Genomic DNA, 15,462 nt, shown 5'->3' with positions numbered 1-15,462 from the left:
TCCCTACAACAGAATTGTTACTCAGCTTTTCAGTTATTTACATATTCTTGATTCACCTGTAACAGGAGCCCATATAAAAGTGACAGTACATGGACTCATGCATACTCCAGTAATGTGTAACCTAGTAACTTTACTCCAAAGCAGAGACAACATCCCGCCTCATAAACTGGTATAGGTTGCATCAAAATGACCACTGATCCAGTTAAAATCCTCCTGAGAGCAAACTCATTCCCTTTTGTATTGTACTGCTAGGCAACTACTATGGGCAGCCAGCATGGGACAGTTGATTGTACAGTATATATACAGCTCTTTACAGAATAAGTGTCATAAATTACTTTTAGTAACTGCTGCATGACCACCCCTTGATAACTGTAAAGGAACTCTTCTATTTTGAGATGTATGTAATGATACAAATACTTGTAGTATCACACTTTTTTATTTTCATTTAATTTTTTTCAATTTCTACATGGCCATTTCACATTTTTGCATTTGAATTCTTACCAAGAAAAGAATAATTTAAAAAAGACGAACAAGGCAATGTTTTTTCCTCAACAGAAATTAACAAACTATTATCTATAGTTTTTTTTCTGACTTGTTGGATCAATGGACAGTAGCTTCCTGAACTTAATTCCTTAGAGCACTTTGCTGTATAATCAATGACATACATGTCTTTGCAAGCTCAAAGGTCTTATAGGCAAAATCATGGCAGATACCGAAAAAAAAGAACCGAGGCATTTAGCAAACCTATAGTATGCTATGCACTATAATGACTTGCTGTAAATCAGCAACTGATAATGAAGCACCACTGAGCCCCAGATGCTGTTTTTTGAGCTTTTGCTCCATAAAGTCTTCTCACTTACTCTAGCTGTTTATTATAGTTGATTATTCTTTATTTTCAAAAATGAAATAAGCAAATACATCCATTTCTAATTAGATGGGGAAATGACTGGAAAATGTCTTTTCTATCTAAAAATACTGTAACTATTTTTTGGCCCCCAGAAAACCTACATAACATTTTGAAATTTCAAAAGGCATTAATTGACTTAGGTTCTTAGGCTTTTTATGCTCTGTTGCACATTTTTAGTCCTTATCTTTGGGGAACAAAATGCCAGTATAAGAAACTCTTCGCTACGTTCTTCAGAAGGAGTTGTATGTATGTAAACAAAATGAATAATCTCTTCCATGGGTGCAGCATGGGGGCCACAAGCATCATAGGCAGCCTCTGTGTGACATACTTGAGACAGGTGGCATACAAGGCAGAAAACAAAAAGTAGCAAATTGGGCAAGGAGCACAGGGTACGAAGCAAGAATCCGAGTAAGTAGGGGAAGAGGATGGAAGTTGCACTTGGGGAGGGTTCAGGGCTAATTTCTGCCATGCTGCCAAAAAGGTTGAACCCCACTGGTCTATACCATCCACTTTCATAGACATTTGTTGATTCAGTTAATTCAAAACTGCCTTCCTTCTACAGACATCTGAAAATTGGTTCCCTTGTTCATATGTAGTGGCAAGATTGGTGTTCTGCCATGGTGTAGGTCAGATGCATCTGAGAGGGAGGAAGGGTAAAAAGTTTTACAGTCTGCAGGGTAAATGACAGCAGCCATGACTGTCTTTGTTTATAGCATCATCCTTGGGGCTCTTTGGACAGTGCAGCGACACATAATTCCCTGCAGTATTTGGCATTGTGACTTTCTACCCTGGTCCAACCTACTCCCTTTCCTAGGAAATAAATAGACACTTAAATCCATGCTGTGCAGTTCCTTCCTGTCTTAGGACTTTTTTTCCTCTGACTTCTGATAGCTCCTTTATAGGGCCTGTGTGTCACCAAGGAAGACAGAAAAGTTTCTGCATGGTACTTAATGCAAAAATATTATGGTTTCTGTAGGAGACCTAACTTAAATTACAGTGTATTTAACAGTTTTTGTTTTCAGTTTAGATGTTATTTTTCTAGTAGAGGGCTGTCTGACTTCTGAGTGGCTGGTGAAGAGGGGGGGGCACATGCCCCCCTAGCCACATGCTGTGTGGGCTATGCATGTCATGGATGCTGCATCACCCCACATGCCCCTGCCCCATGGTGTGGCAGATGCGCCCCTGCTGCACTGTGCCAGTACCCCCATGTGGGATCCTGGGTCCCCTCCCCCAAGCTGCCCGGCCACAAGCTATCTTGGCCCTGCCACCACTTCCTGCCCCCAGGGACAGGATATGCAAGCAGGAGGAGAGAGGTGGAGACTGGAGACACTAGCAGGAGTAGTAGCTGGAGTGGTGTGGGAAGTGGCACCTAGACTGAAGACTCCAGGTTAAACCCTTGGGGGCTGAATGTGGCCTGTGGGCCACCAGTTGGATAGCCCTGTTCAACGTAATCCATTAAAAATAAACAGAGCTTTGGATATGCCCCCAAACATAGTGGTTTCTAAACTTTTTGGACCAGCAGACAGCTATTAATGTCTTGAAGTCATTTATCTGGTCTTTAAGTTCAAATTTCTAGTTAAAAGTGGAGCAGGGCTAGCTATAGCCTATGAGAGAGTGCAGGGAAATTTCTAAAATGCCTATTGCTGGCCATCTCCTATCCAATGGCAACAAGAAATCTATCTGGCATAGTCAGTGCTTGATCCCAAATGTGACTGTAAAAATATCCTTTTTTTCCTAGTCAGTCCATTTCTGCACCTTACTCTTTAAAGTTTATTTCCTAAAATTTGTATTTTCCCACCCTGAATTTTTTCACCAAAGTAATTGTTCTTTTTTTTCCTGCTGCTTTGCTTTTTGCCTTATTTTCACCACTATTGGAAGAGCAACAGGCTTGCCTACTTCTTCAGGTGAACCACATAATGTTATAAGAATGACCAAACAGCTGGGAAATGCTCCTTCTACTTAGGCTAAAAGGAAAACTTTGGTTTGCGTTTTTAAGTGGATAGTCCTGTCCAATATCCTTGACCATGTGTTGCCATTCAACCAGGTAAACTTTTATTTATTGTGTTATACCATTTCTTAAAACATTAAGAGGGAAGTTAGGACTAAGGGGACTTTATGGAAGTTGGTGTTGTAACAAGTTAACTAACTTGGAGGGCTTAAAATCTGTTCTCCCTTTTGAATTTTTTTAAGAGCAGATTTCATAGCAAGTTCTTGAAAGATGCAAACTCTGTTGTATTTCGTGCATGATTTAAAGTTTGGCAGTGTTTTGCGTGTCTTCATTTTTCAATAAAATTGCATCTGTTACGGAAATAAGTAAATATATTGGGACAAGAGGTGTGTACTCCCGTGACAGTTCAAAGATTCTAGCCTGTAGTCATGATATAAACAGATAAGTGGATCCATACAAATAGAAAAGATGAGTGGATCACTAATATCATCTAATCTTAAAGGTTGAATATCTGTGTTTTCCAGTCCTTTGTAGAAAAAAAAAATAAATAAAAATAAAAATTAAATGCATTTATAGGCTGGGATTTTTGGGGCTATTATCTTTTTGTTGCAGCATGGTTATGGTAAAATTAGACCATTTTTTGAATGCAGGGTATTCTACATCAGGTTCATCAACATATAGGCTGAACATTTCTGTTAACAGTGGTCTAAATTCATTGAATTAATAGATCTTAACAACTGTAACCTTGTGCTAGATTATGATGCAGTTGTTTTTATACAGGAAAAAAGTTTAACAATCGTTGGGGAGTTAGAATATATATATGTGTGTGAGACTTAGGACAACAAGTATTTTTTTTTCTATATTCTTGGACCTTAATCCTGCAGGTTGTTCATATGTAGGTAGATCTCCTTGGCTGTGTAGGACTTTAGTTGAAGTCAGGGGGATTAGTTCAGCTTGTAAAATCAGAACTGTAGTTTCTCAAAGCATGATCCTTCCAAGGTTTATGCAAATGAATGGCTTTATCTAAGAGAGTAATCTAGTTCCAGTTAATAGAATATTTGTATAATCCTAGTTGTGTACATTTAAATAATTTGAAATAATTGATTCTTTTATTCTTTGACTATTTTTTCCATTTTGATCACTTTGCTGATGTGTGTTGTCTCTGTGAAGAACATTTATGATAATTTGGCCACTATATTTAAAAAAGGACTCTGTTTAACCAAATAGACTTGATTTGGGACGAAAGCATCTTTTCTTTATAACCATTGGATTTGAATAATCAGCTTTCCCAGTTTATTTCAGATGAAGTCTCTGTTAAGGTGGTAGAGTCTTAGTGTCCAAAGTCACACAATGCACACAGGTAACAGATTAACTGATTTGAGACTGGCCTTTGGTTTCGTAGTGCAATACATTACTCAGTTCTTCCTCAGATCTCTTGTATTGAAATATTCAGCCCGGATTCATTTGCTAACTATTGAACTCTTCAGTTTAAGATGAAAATGAGCAGACCTTTTGTTCAGCATTTATAGCTAATTTTTTTGGAATTTTTCTGCCTTTGTGCTAACAAAGTGATCATGATTTTTTGTTAGTAGAACACAAGGAAATAGGAGTTTTGCATCTCCTTATGTGTAAACTAGAAACCCCCCCCACTAAATTGAACACTACAAAAATAATTCAATGGATGGTTTCCTCTGCAAACCCTTAAATGTAGCTCCCCCCTCAAGTTAGCTAATTTATCTATAGAGCTGCCATCAAGATAAACACTCCAGAAAGTGTCCTTTTATTATATTGCTGCTTATTTTTCTTATGTTACCACGTAGTCCCCAGCTGGTTGATCGGCAGATCTTTCACTGAGAGCAGAAACAACTATGAACGCTTCTTTTGGTCAAGATCTTTCCCTCAGCTGGCTTGGCTAGACTTTTCCAAAAAGAGCATCCATCAACCCTGCCCTGAACCTTTCACACTGGGGATCTATGAGCTAAATGGACTGGCCCTTTTTAGGGAACAGTCTACAGTCTGAGTAACTGTCTTTATATGCAAAAGTTATTACATTATCCAAACTTTACCCTGTATTCATAGAGAGCTTTTTTTTCTGTTTCTGGTTCACTTTTTTTTACTTTCCCTGCCATAAATATTTCATTAGATGCTCTTTCCTGTTAAATAGTTCTGCTTTTTGACTTTTGACACTTTCCTAGTTTAGCAGTTGTCAGTTTCTCTTGTTACTAAATTTAGTTTCCAACAGGCACCCATCTTACCCTTCTCTTGTAGTCCCAAAGCTACCTCCACTTTTGCCTTGTTACTTTGAATGCTTCTATATTCTCCAGAATATTGTTTGTATATAAAAAGGGGAAGGAAAACAAACAGCAACCCTCTGCAGTAGTACTTCTTAGTAGCACTCGCATAATGTAGAAGACACACAAATTACATGATGGAGAACAAAATATGAAATAAACTCTTTTAAATGCTTATATCAAAGACTTTCAGTAGCTTCAGGAAAAAAGGAAAGCCTTGCTTTCATCTTATGTCCCCCTCCTCTGCCAAGGAAAAGGATTAATAAACCTTAATAATCAGAATTAAAGTATCTAGAAATATTATGTGCTCTCTTTGCCCTCAAATGACGAGACATATATTTAGAAAAAAAAATTTAATGGTGCTGACTCATGAATAAGTTACTAAAAGGTAAGCAGGGTTAAATATTCACAGTTCATCAGCTACTTGGTAGTCCCTATGCGCATAGTCTTATGCTGTATTAAATGCTGCTTGGTAGCTCTTTCATTGGGAAGTAAGCTTTTTTGAATTAGCTTTTAGAGAGATTTCACAAGTTTCCTCCAGAGATCAGAATAGTAACCAACTCTCGTCCACTTAACCACAAAACATGCCAAGATGCTGAACTTGGACGTATTATTTGCAAACAGTGGCTGCCAGGAAAACACTTTCCTCCAAGAGAGAGAAAATCCAGAAATGATACTGAATATTCTAGTGTTTTCTAACAATAGTTATATAGATATACTTTGCCAGAAACTTGCATGTTGTTGCCACTTGTCATTATTCCTTTACCTACAGTATTTTCTCACATATCACACACACCCATATATGGTGCACATCTTGTATTGGGAAGGCAAAAATTAAGAAGGGAGGGATAATTTCTAGTCATGGCTAAATGCTGAGAGCAGTGGATCCTAACTGTAGCAGCTGTGCCTATGAGAAAGTTAACACTACAACTCTGACCATGAAGGGTGAACTCTGCTAGCCTCAGGGAAGGAGGAGGTAGGGAGAGAAGCACAGATGCCATCTTGCAGAAATGTCTTCTTGCTTTCATGGTTTTGTTCCAGTAAATCAAAATCACCCTCCCCTACTTAAGATGCACATCTCAATATTGGAGTAGGTGATTTTGGGGGGGAAAAGGTGCATGTGATGCAGATAAATACAATAATTGGTACACATTTTCACTGTGGATGATAAGATCTGGATCTTAAAATTATACTGTCTGTGTGGTGGTTGGATGGAGGGGTCATTACAGTTTTACCTATTAGAATTTTTGTTTTTTAAGTTTTTATTAAAAATACTTCAGTAAATTATTTTAAAAAAAGAGATGACTAAGGTTGAAGTCAAGCATTCAAAAATTAGGAAAACTTTTTATAATACCATCAGAAGTGTCAGTATATAATTTATGATTGTTTACATTCAATCATGTGGAAGGGTGGAATTGAGGATAAAAGGATAACCTTTAATTCTAGCATTTCTTATCTTTTGTGTGCTTGAGTTTCCAGGCATAACAATTTTTTTTTTAACGTTCCACTTTTGTATAAAATATACATTTTGAATAAATACCAATAGAATATATGAAATACAATAATCTTGATATAAAGATGAAGTTTGTAGCTCAGTAGCTTGAGAAAATCGTAGTTATTAAAGTACAGGCCATTATGGATTCTGTAACAGGCCTCGATTTCCTCCCTGCTTCCCTGTATGCCTTCTAGTGATCAGGTAAAGGTAAGGTCCTTTAGCTGATCCAGTCACCTCCTTCACACTCACTCGCCTACCCCACCTTTGCTCTGAATTGGTTTTTGGGAGGCTACCTTCTGAGAACAAGGGTGTGGCCTCCAGCACCCTGCTCAGCTCTGCACAGTTCACTGGTTTACTCACTGGTACCAAAATAACAGTCCACAATTTAGGCTTTCCTAGTCCCCCTGCACAGTCTACTGGGCCTCTGGCAAACCATGAATTCAGTAATGTAATCTAAGCCTCTCCATCAGGTGTTCAGTGGCCTGCCATCTCCCTTTTAACCACTCCCATTTCTTATGGGTATGACAAACTCAAAAAGAAATGTAAATCCTTAACTTACCTCCATGTGAGGTTCTCACAGCAGGACTCCTTCTGGGCACCTCTTCTTGCAGAGCTCCTTCTCCCTTCAGATCCTGGACCAGTCTGCCCTGCCTTCACAAACCTTAGACCTACCGTTTCTGGCCCCCATGTGAAGTCGTGTCTAAAAAGATCCATGCCTTAAAAGGCCCATACCTCTCTTCTGCAGTAATGGATAGAGGCCACTCTTACAGATCCTAATGTAGGTGTGCATATGTTTTCTGATTGCCAGACCAGATTCTCCTGTCTAGGAGAGTCCCATATCCAGAGCAGATACCCAATACACCTCATTTTTTCACAAGGACCCTCAAAGCAGATTTTTAAGAGTAGTAAGGCTTTGCTGCCTGGAATGGTCTGAAGATGGCAGCAGATTCACAGTGCAAAAACCCTGTACCAGTTGAGCCTTTGCTGTTCAGTGTTCCATAAAGGAGGCTGGGAACACCAAATGTATACATGCAGAAGTCAACATTAAGAAAAAAAATGGTAACCAATACTGGCATTAACACCAGCACTGGTAAAGGAATTGAAACAGGCCCTTCGGTATTAAAGCTGACACCTTGAACACCACCAAGCAAGGTGCCAAAGAGGTCATCATTGAAGAGCATGGTGTCTTCAAATAAAGCATCAGAGGACAAGTCTTTTGTATCTCGCATGGCCTTAAAGACTGATGGGAAGGTACAGGATGTAAAGTAGCAGATTTCATCACTACAGAGCTCAGTATTAAAGGCACCTCCACTAACACTGATCCCAAGAACTGGGGGAACAGACATGAACAGTACTAGAGCTATACCCAGCACTGAGACATCTGTGAGCACCAACAATACCAATCCATTGATGGCACTTAGAAAGATATTTCTGTCTTTCCCTGTGTGCCAGTTTTGCCAATGTAACTGGCTTTCACTTTGTAGGCCTTGAGGAGACAGTTACCTCTATTTGGGAGGAAGAGAGATCTTTCTCTGATATCTTTTCTTATGAGACTTCATATTCCATGACACTCATAAGATTGAGATCATGGTGTAAAGCTACAAACACTGGTATTCAACAATTTCAAGAGCTCCTTAACCCTTGAGATTTGAGAGATTGATCATCGCCAGAAAAATCATAGTTGTTGTTTGTTTTTCTGGTTATGGCCCTTGCATATTTATTTCCCTATAAATGAGGGACTGTTAAACCCAGAGAGTGAAAACATAAGCCACTGTGTAAGATTAATGACAATGCAGCAAGAAGTGGAAACTCGGACAAAACTAGGGAGGAATATAAGAGTGTTGCTCAGGCATGCAGGGATGAAATCGGGAAGGCCAAAGTGCAATTGGAATTTCAGTTAGCAAGGGGTATGAAGGGTTTCTAAAAGTATGTCAGTAACAAGATCAGGGAAAGTGAGAGTCCCTTACTGAATGGGGGAGGAAGCCTAGAAACAGATGATGAGAAAAAGGCTGAAATACTCAGTGCCTTTTTTTACCTTGGTCTTTACAGGCAAGGTGAGCTCGTAGACTACTGCACTGGGCAGCAAAGTTTGGGGAGAAGGTGAGCAGCCCTCAGTACTGAAAGACCAGATTAGGGACTATTTAGAAAAGTTAGACATGTATAGGTCTATGGGACCGGATGCGATAGACCCAAGGGTGCTGAGAGATTTGGCCGATGTGATTGCAGAGCTGCTGGCTGTTGTCTTTAAAAACTCATGGTGAGGTCCTAGATGATTGGAAAGGAGCAAATATAGTTCCATCTTTTAAGAAAGGGAAGGAGGAGGTTCTAGGGAACTACAGACTGTTTAGCTTTATCTCAGTCCCTGGAAAAGTCATGGAGCAGGTCCTCGAGGAATCCATTTCTAAGCACTGCGAGGAGGTGGTGGTGATTAGGAACAATTGGCATAGATTCACCAAGAGCAAGTCATGCCTGACCAACCTGATTGCCTTTTATGACTAAATGACTAGCTTGCTGGATTCTGGGAGAGCAGTGGATGTGATGTACCTTGACTTTAGCAAGGCTTTTGATACTCTCCCACAACATTCTAGTCAGGAAGACTGAGGAAACATGGGGTGGATAAATGGACTGCAAGGTAGATAGAAAACTGGCTGGATCATCAGGCTCAAAGGCTAGTACTCAATGGCTCAATGTCTAGTTGGTTGCCGGTATCAAGTGGAGTGCCCCAAGAGTCAGTCCTGGGGCCGGTTTTGTTCAATGCCTTCATCAGCGATCTGGAAGATGGGATGGAATATGCCCTCAGAAAGTTTACAGCTGACACTAAGCTGGGGGGCTAGTAGATATGCTGGAGAGAAGAGCTAGGATTCAGAGAGCTAGATAAATTGGAGCATTGGACCAAAAGAAATCTCATGAAATTCAGTAAGAACAAGTGCTAAGTCTTGCACTTAAGATGAAATGGTCCCATTCATGGGTACAGGCTGGGGACAGACTGGCTAAGCAGTAACTCTGCAGAAAAGGACTTGGGGGGGAGGGGGGTGTTACAGCAGACAAGAAACTCAATATGAGCCAGCAGTGTGCCCTTGTTGCCAAGAAGGCTAATGGCATACTGGGCTGCATTGGTAGGAGTGTTGGCAGCAGGTCAAGGGAAGTGATTATTTCCCTCTGTTTGGCACTGGTGAGGCCACATCTGAAATACTGTGTCCAGTTATGGGCCCCTCACTACAAAAAGGATGTAGACAAATTGAGAGTCCAGCAGAGGGCAACAAAAATGGTTAGGAGGCTGGGGCACGTGACTTCTGAGGAGAGGCTCGAGGGAACTGGGGTTATTTAGTCTGGAGAAGAGAAGGCAGTCTTCAGCTACCTGAATGGTGGTTATGAAGAGGGTGGAGCTAGACCAAGGGTGGGCAAAATATGGCTCACAGGCCATATCTGGTCTGTCAGTTGATGCTATCCTGCCTGCTGTCAACCTCCAGGAGCCTGAGAAGGCAGGGCTGCGGCCCACACCACTCCACTCTGGCACAGCGAGGACCAGATTGGGCTGTGTAGCATGCAGACTCTTCCCTTGAATGAACCATCAAACCCTACAGACATAAGAGGATGCCCCAGGAGAAGGTGTTAGTACTTTATATCCAGCAACTTTAGAAGTGGAACAGTAGATACGTACATCTAAGATTCCAGGGAAAAAAAACTTTCTCCCAAGACAAATGTAACATCTGTTCATATGCCGACAAGGATTAGGGTAGAACCTCTATGTATTCTCTAAGTCAATATAGTCTGCTTGCTGGAGGACAGGTTCAGGTCATTTTAGTCACTTGGACTACGTACAGACAGTCAAAAAGCCCAAGACTGAATCAATTCAGTCTTTGCAGGTTAGTCTAAACTGCACAGATTAAATTGAAACAGAAGTGAACAGACATTTACCTTTGATTCAGGAAATGCAGCCACATGCCTGCAGTGGCTCATGGTAAAAGCCTGGGGGATGTTAGAGCACAGCTGTCTGGCATGTAGCTAGCATGGACTGTGTTCACTTCTGCTGCTGCCCCTGAGGTCTCGGATTTGCAGTCCAGAATCATAGTACCAGACTCTGCAGGGTTGCTCATTGCTTCCTCTTCCTGATTCCAGGTGCCTCTGCGATTTGTAGCCCACAGTTGCAGCCAGCAGTAAGTTTGAGCAGGGGAAGGGGTGCTTAACCTCTCTCCCAGTCCCCAACTAGGGTTTGCTTGGCGGGGGGGGTGCATTCTCCTTCCCCTCCCCCCTGCAGACTGCTCTGCATCCCCAGTTTGGCTGGCCCCACTACCTCCTTGTCAGCCAGCCGTCACTACTCCAGCTATGGAGTAGAGGGGTAGAGCCAACCCTGCTCTCTGTAGCACAGCCTAGTCTAGCCCAGGGTTGCAAAGCATGCTGGGGGACTGATTTAATTTGGACCAGGAAGGGGTCTAGGACAGAAGTTTCATAAACTGGTTTGACCCATATCAGTTAAGTCTGATGCTGCATTCAACCCAGTTTATTTTAAACGAATTTCAGCCATTTTGAAACTGGTTTATGTGCACTAAGCTTTTGTTCTGCTACAGGATTAAACTAGTTTCTGATCACTTGAACCGGTTTATGTGCAACTTCTGTCCCTAGCCTTGTATAAAAGGAAAAGACCCACTATGGTAATATACTGTGCCTGGGATTGCTAGAACATATGTTTCCTTGTGTATGTACATGTGATGCGGCTTGCCTGGTTTTATTGGAAGCTATTATAACAACTATGGCTGAAGATGTTTTATATCCTATTCTAGCATCATGTGAATAGATTTATCGCTATCATGTGTTAAGTCCTGCAAGAATGTGGTAGCTAGACATTTAAAGATGAGCAGAGACCAGATGGAGTGCCTATCTGAATTGCCTTCCAAATGCATGACATACAACCTTGAGGTGATCTGGAATTACAGATCTGTATAGCATTCCTGTCTGTTCTAAGGAACTCTGTTGTGGAAATCTTAATGAACACTATATTGGTGACTGCACTCTTACTAGGTAAGGAGGTATCTGATCATTTCCTCTTTCTCTGGGAGCTACTGAGGTGTTTTGTTTTGGGGGGTTTTTTTGTTTGTTCATTTGGGTGGTGTTGGTTTTTTTTGGGGGGTGGGGGGAAGGGATACCCATGGGGGGGTCATCCTACAGACTTTCTTTCAGAGGTTAATGATTAATAGATCTATGTCATCCAGAGCTGAAATGTAACTAACAATGAGTGGTCACTGTAAAAAATATGTTCTACTTCTGACATTCCAACAGTGAAATATTTATGAAACCATTTTCTTTCAATCATCTTGATCTCTTGCATGCTTTCTCACTTACATTTCTGAGTATATATGACATAAGAATCTAACTGAGATAGGACAAGGGTATCATCATCATGTTGGTCCCTTATTGATTTAGATAAGGTCTAGCAGTAAAAACTGTCAAAATTTCAGATGGTTTTTACTTCTAGACCTCACCAGATGTCCAGCCATCCTCATATTCCTTTCCAGACAAAGTACTCTATTTTCTCACATACATCACCGAGCCCTTTTTTCCCTAAAATCAGCTGCTGAAAATTGGGGTGTGTGTTATAAGCATGTTATGCTGCTTAAGCTTCTCTGGACAAAAGTAAGTCTGCACGTGATCCACAGAGAGCAGATCAGTGAGCAGCCTTGGCTCCATAGGTGTTTACTACAAGAACCAGATCTTTTTTTTTCACTTTGTTCTGCATTTCATTGATAAGGCACATATCTTATTCCAGGGCATGTTGTATGTGAGAAAATAGGGGTTTCTCAGAACAAGGAATATGTCCAAAGCCACAGGCACATGATGTCTGGGATAAGCAGTACTTGAAGAGAGTACTTGTAACAGATACAAGACTTTTTGCTACAACACAGGAAAATGTCTACTGAAAAGACCTACTTTATCTACTCTTCTGCACTTGCGTTAGAAAGATCAATCCAAAACTATATGAATCCAGTGAAGCCTGTGATTCCAAAAATACAGGCAGGCAGGAATGGCATTTAGAGTTCACCTGGCAGCTATATCTAGATATCAAACAGTTTAAATTGCATTCAGTTTTCTTACAATGGCATTTTCTTATGTCTTTCTCTCATTGGAGACCTGACTTCAATCTGAGATCTTAATGTCATGTTCCTGTGGCTCATGGAACTACGCTGTGAATCCTAAATTAAATGTGCTTTACTCCAGTTTCAAGATCAGTCTTCATACTTGGCATCCTATCAGCACAGAGAATGATCAAGATCCAAGCTGCTATGGCTAAACTGCCCTGCCATATACATCATTTCACAGAAAAAGTAGTGTTGAAATAGGTAGTTTCATCAATCCATCGGATTATGAATGACACTATTCTGTAAAGAAAAATGACATTACTTGGACATCTCTAAAGTTGTGCTGTATTACCATGCCAGGATTGAGTCCTTCAGGCTGTCTTTTAGTTTCTTTCTTGAACATCAAGAGGATAAGCATTCTCATCACAAAGGCTTGTAAAGTGGATTCCTCATGTTTTCATTGTTTGTCACCTGGTTAGCTGAGCATATTCTGTCCACCAGTTGAAATCATCAGAAGCTGCTGATAACTGGTATTTGTAAGGTAACAAATATAGTAACTCACTGGCCTGGCTTTGATGTCAGATTTGGAGAGAGAGTACTACAATTTCAGTTTGATTAAGATTTAACAGTATCTCTGAGTCCAGCTGTAGCCTCTCATCTGTAGTGGGATGCAGATCTTTGTGGTGATATAATCTGATATAGTCAAGTGGGTCCCGTTATCCACTTCACATCCTCACTTTTCAGAGTCTCTAGCCTAATGGGCTTTGAGATGCATAGTAACTTGGGTAGGTTGGGGTTTTTTTGCTTTTCTACTTGAGCATAAGGAGGCACAGGGCACATGAACAGATCAGATATAAAAATATTTGGTCTTGTGCATGTGCTATATGTGCACCTGCAGTAGGATCCACACTGGCTACAGCCTTTTGAAGAACCATGATTCCTGTAAGGTAGGTAACCATTCTATATTTATCTTCTAAAATAGCTTTTAAAAACAATGGTTGTTAGCTTAAAAATGGAAAATACTTTCTGAATTTATTCTACGAAAATGCATTGAAGGTTTGCAAACATATGCCTGTATAATATTTTGTTTCTTACCTTCTAGATGGGTATCTTTTCTCTCTAGAGCAGGGATGTCAAATTCATCCTAAGCCAGATCCAAACCAAGGGGCTTCTCTCAGGCCAGATCCACAATGCCAGCAGCAAGTGCTGTGGAGCTGCATTCCAGTTGCAGTGCAAAGCCATGTTCAGGTGGCAGCACGGGCCTGGGGGCAGGCAGTAGTGAGAATCCAAGGATGACCACCAATGGCCATGTCCATTGTGGTCATGACCCAAATACTGTGGCAGATCACAGCTCCTAACTTCCAGAACTGGATGGAACATTTCTGTGGGCCATATGTTTGACACCCTGCTTAGAGAAAACAAATAGCAATACAACCACTGACTATTTCCTGTTAGGGCCATATACTTCTCAGGACCATCTCCGCTGGTATATGGGTCTGATGTGGTATATCAAGAGCATATGGGTAAACTTGACTGGGTTTAGTATTAGTTTTAATATTCTTCCAGCCTTCAGTAAGCATTTGCTTTTTTGTATGAAATGTTCATATAATTCTGTGGCCCTGCTGAAATGACCAGTAAAAATTACAGTGATGTTTTATTATTATTATTTTACAGGTCAGCATCAAGGACAAGATGGAGGTGTGAAAGTACAGCAAGCTACAATAGCACCTGTAACTGTAGCAGTAGGAGGCATTGCTAATGCAGCAATTGGTGCTGTTAGTCCTGATCAGATCACACAAGTGCAGTTGCAGCAAGCTCAACAAGCGTCTGACCAGGAAGTGCAACCCGGCAAGAGATTAAGAAGAGTGGCCTGTTCATGTCCTAATTGTAGGGAAGGAGAAGGAAGGTAAATCAGTTTATTAATAATTTTTAGATGCCTTATCGGAGCCTTATTCTTTTTTTCCTTGTATTATCGTACTTTTAAGTCTGTACATAAAGAAAACAAGTCCTCGCTGATCATCTATTCAGCATGAAGATTATAATCCACATAATTTGCAATTTTGTATTTTTCCTCAGTGAAATGATGATATTTTAGAGAAAAAGTAGGTAACTCTGACTTTTGATCTCGTTAGGGGTAGCAATGAACCAGGAAAAAAGAAACAACATATCTGCCATATTGAAGGATGTGGAAAAGTTTATGGGAAAACCTCTCATCTCCGGGCACACCTTCGTTGGCATACTGGAGAAAGACCGTTTGTATGCAATTGGATGTTTTGTGGAAAAAGATTTACAAGGAGTGATGAGCTTCAGAGACATAGAAGAACCCACACAGGTTGGTCTACTGTCTGTTCGGTATAGTAGTTGGATAATGGTCATAGTTAAAGATGGATGGTAATTTTAAAGAGAATAATTATTTTGTATGTGCTGAATTTTTGTATTTGAAATAGTACAAAGTATTTTAAGATGTCATATCATTTTTAAATTTATGGATATTGGTTTTCCCCTGTACAGGAGACTGTAGTGTAGAACCTAAGCGGAACTCAAGTTGTTACTCTGTTTACACAAAGATTAACTTTAGGTTATGATTAGCTAGCATCTATGACCTAAAATTTTTTAGCTATTTTCTGAGTTTAAAAAAATTCTTACTCATTTGGAGTTGTTTAAACCTTGAAAAGAGTGAATGCCCACAAATTGCTTCACCTGGTTTTGCCTACCCTTCTCCGAAGAGGACTGACTGGGTTGTTTTT

General features: G+C 40.4%; 1 protein-coding gene across 3 annotated transcripts in view; it reads left to right on the top strand.

Moving 5' to 3' along the window:
* SP4 (Sp4 transcription factor) overlaps positions 1-15,462 on the top strand; it is a 38,733-nt gene that overhangs the window by 18,735 nt on the left and 4,536 nt on the right. For all 3 annotated transcript variants that reach the window (XM_006028590.3, XM_006028588.3, XM_006028589.3), the window contains exons 4-5: positions 14,390-14,621; positions 14,848-15,047. In XM_006028590.3, the coding sequence (XP_006028652.1) occupies positions 14,390-14,621; positions 14,848-15,047 (432 nt within the window). The remainder of the gene's footprint in view (positions 1-14,389; positions 14,622-14,847; positions 15,048-15,462) is intronic.

This window comes from Alligator sinensis, unplaced genomic scaffold, assembly GCF_000455745.1.
Source record: "Alligator sinensis unplaced genomic scaffold, ASM45574v1 scaffold1112_1, whole genome shotgun sequence".
Lineage (NCBI taxonomy): Eukaryota > Metazoa > Chordata > Crocodylia > Alligatoridae > Alligator > Alligator sinensis.
The sequence above is the reverse complement of the archived record's forward strand: the minus strand, read 5'-3'. Positions and strand labels throughout refer to the sequence as shown.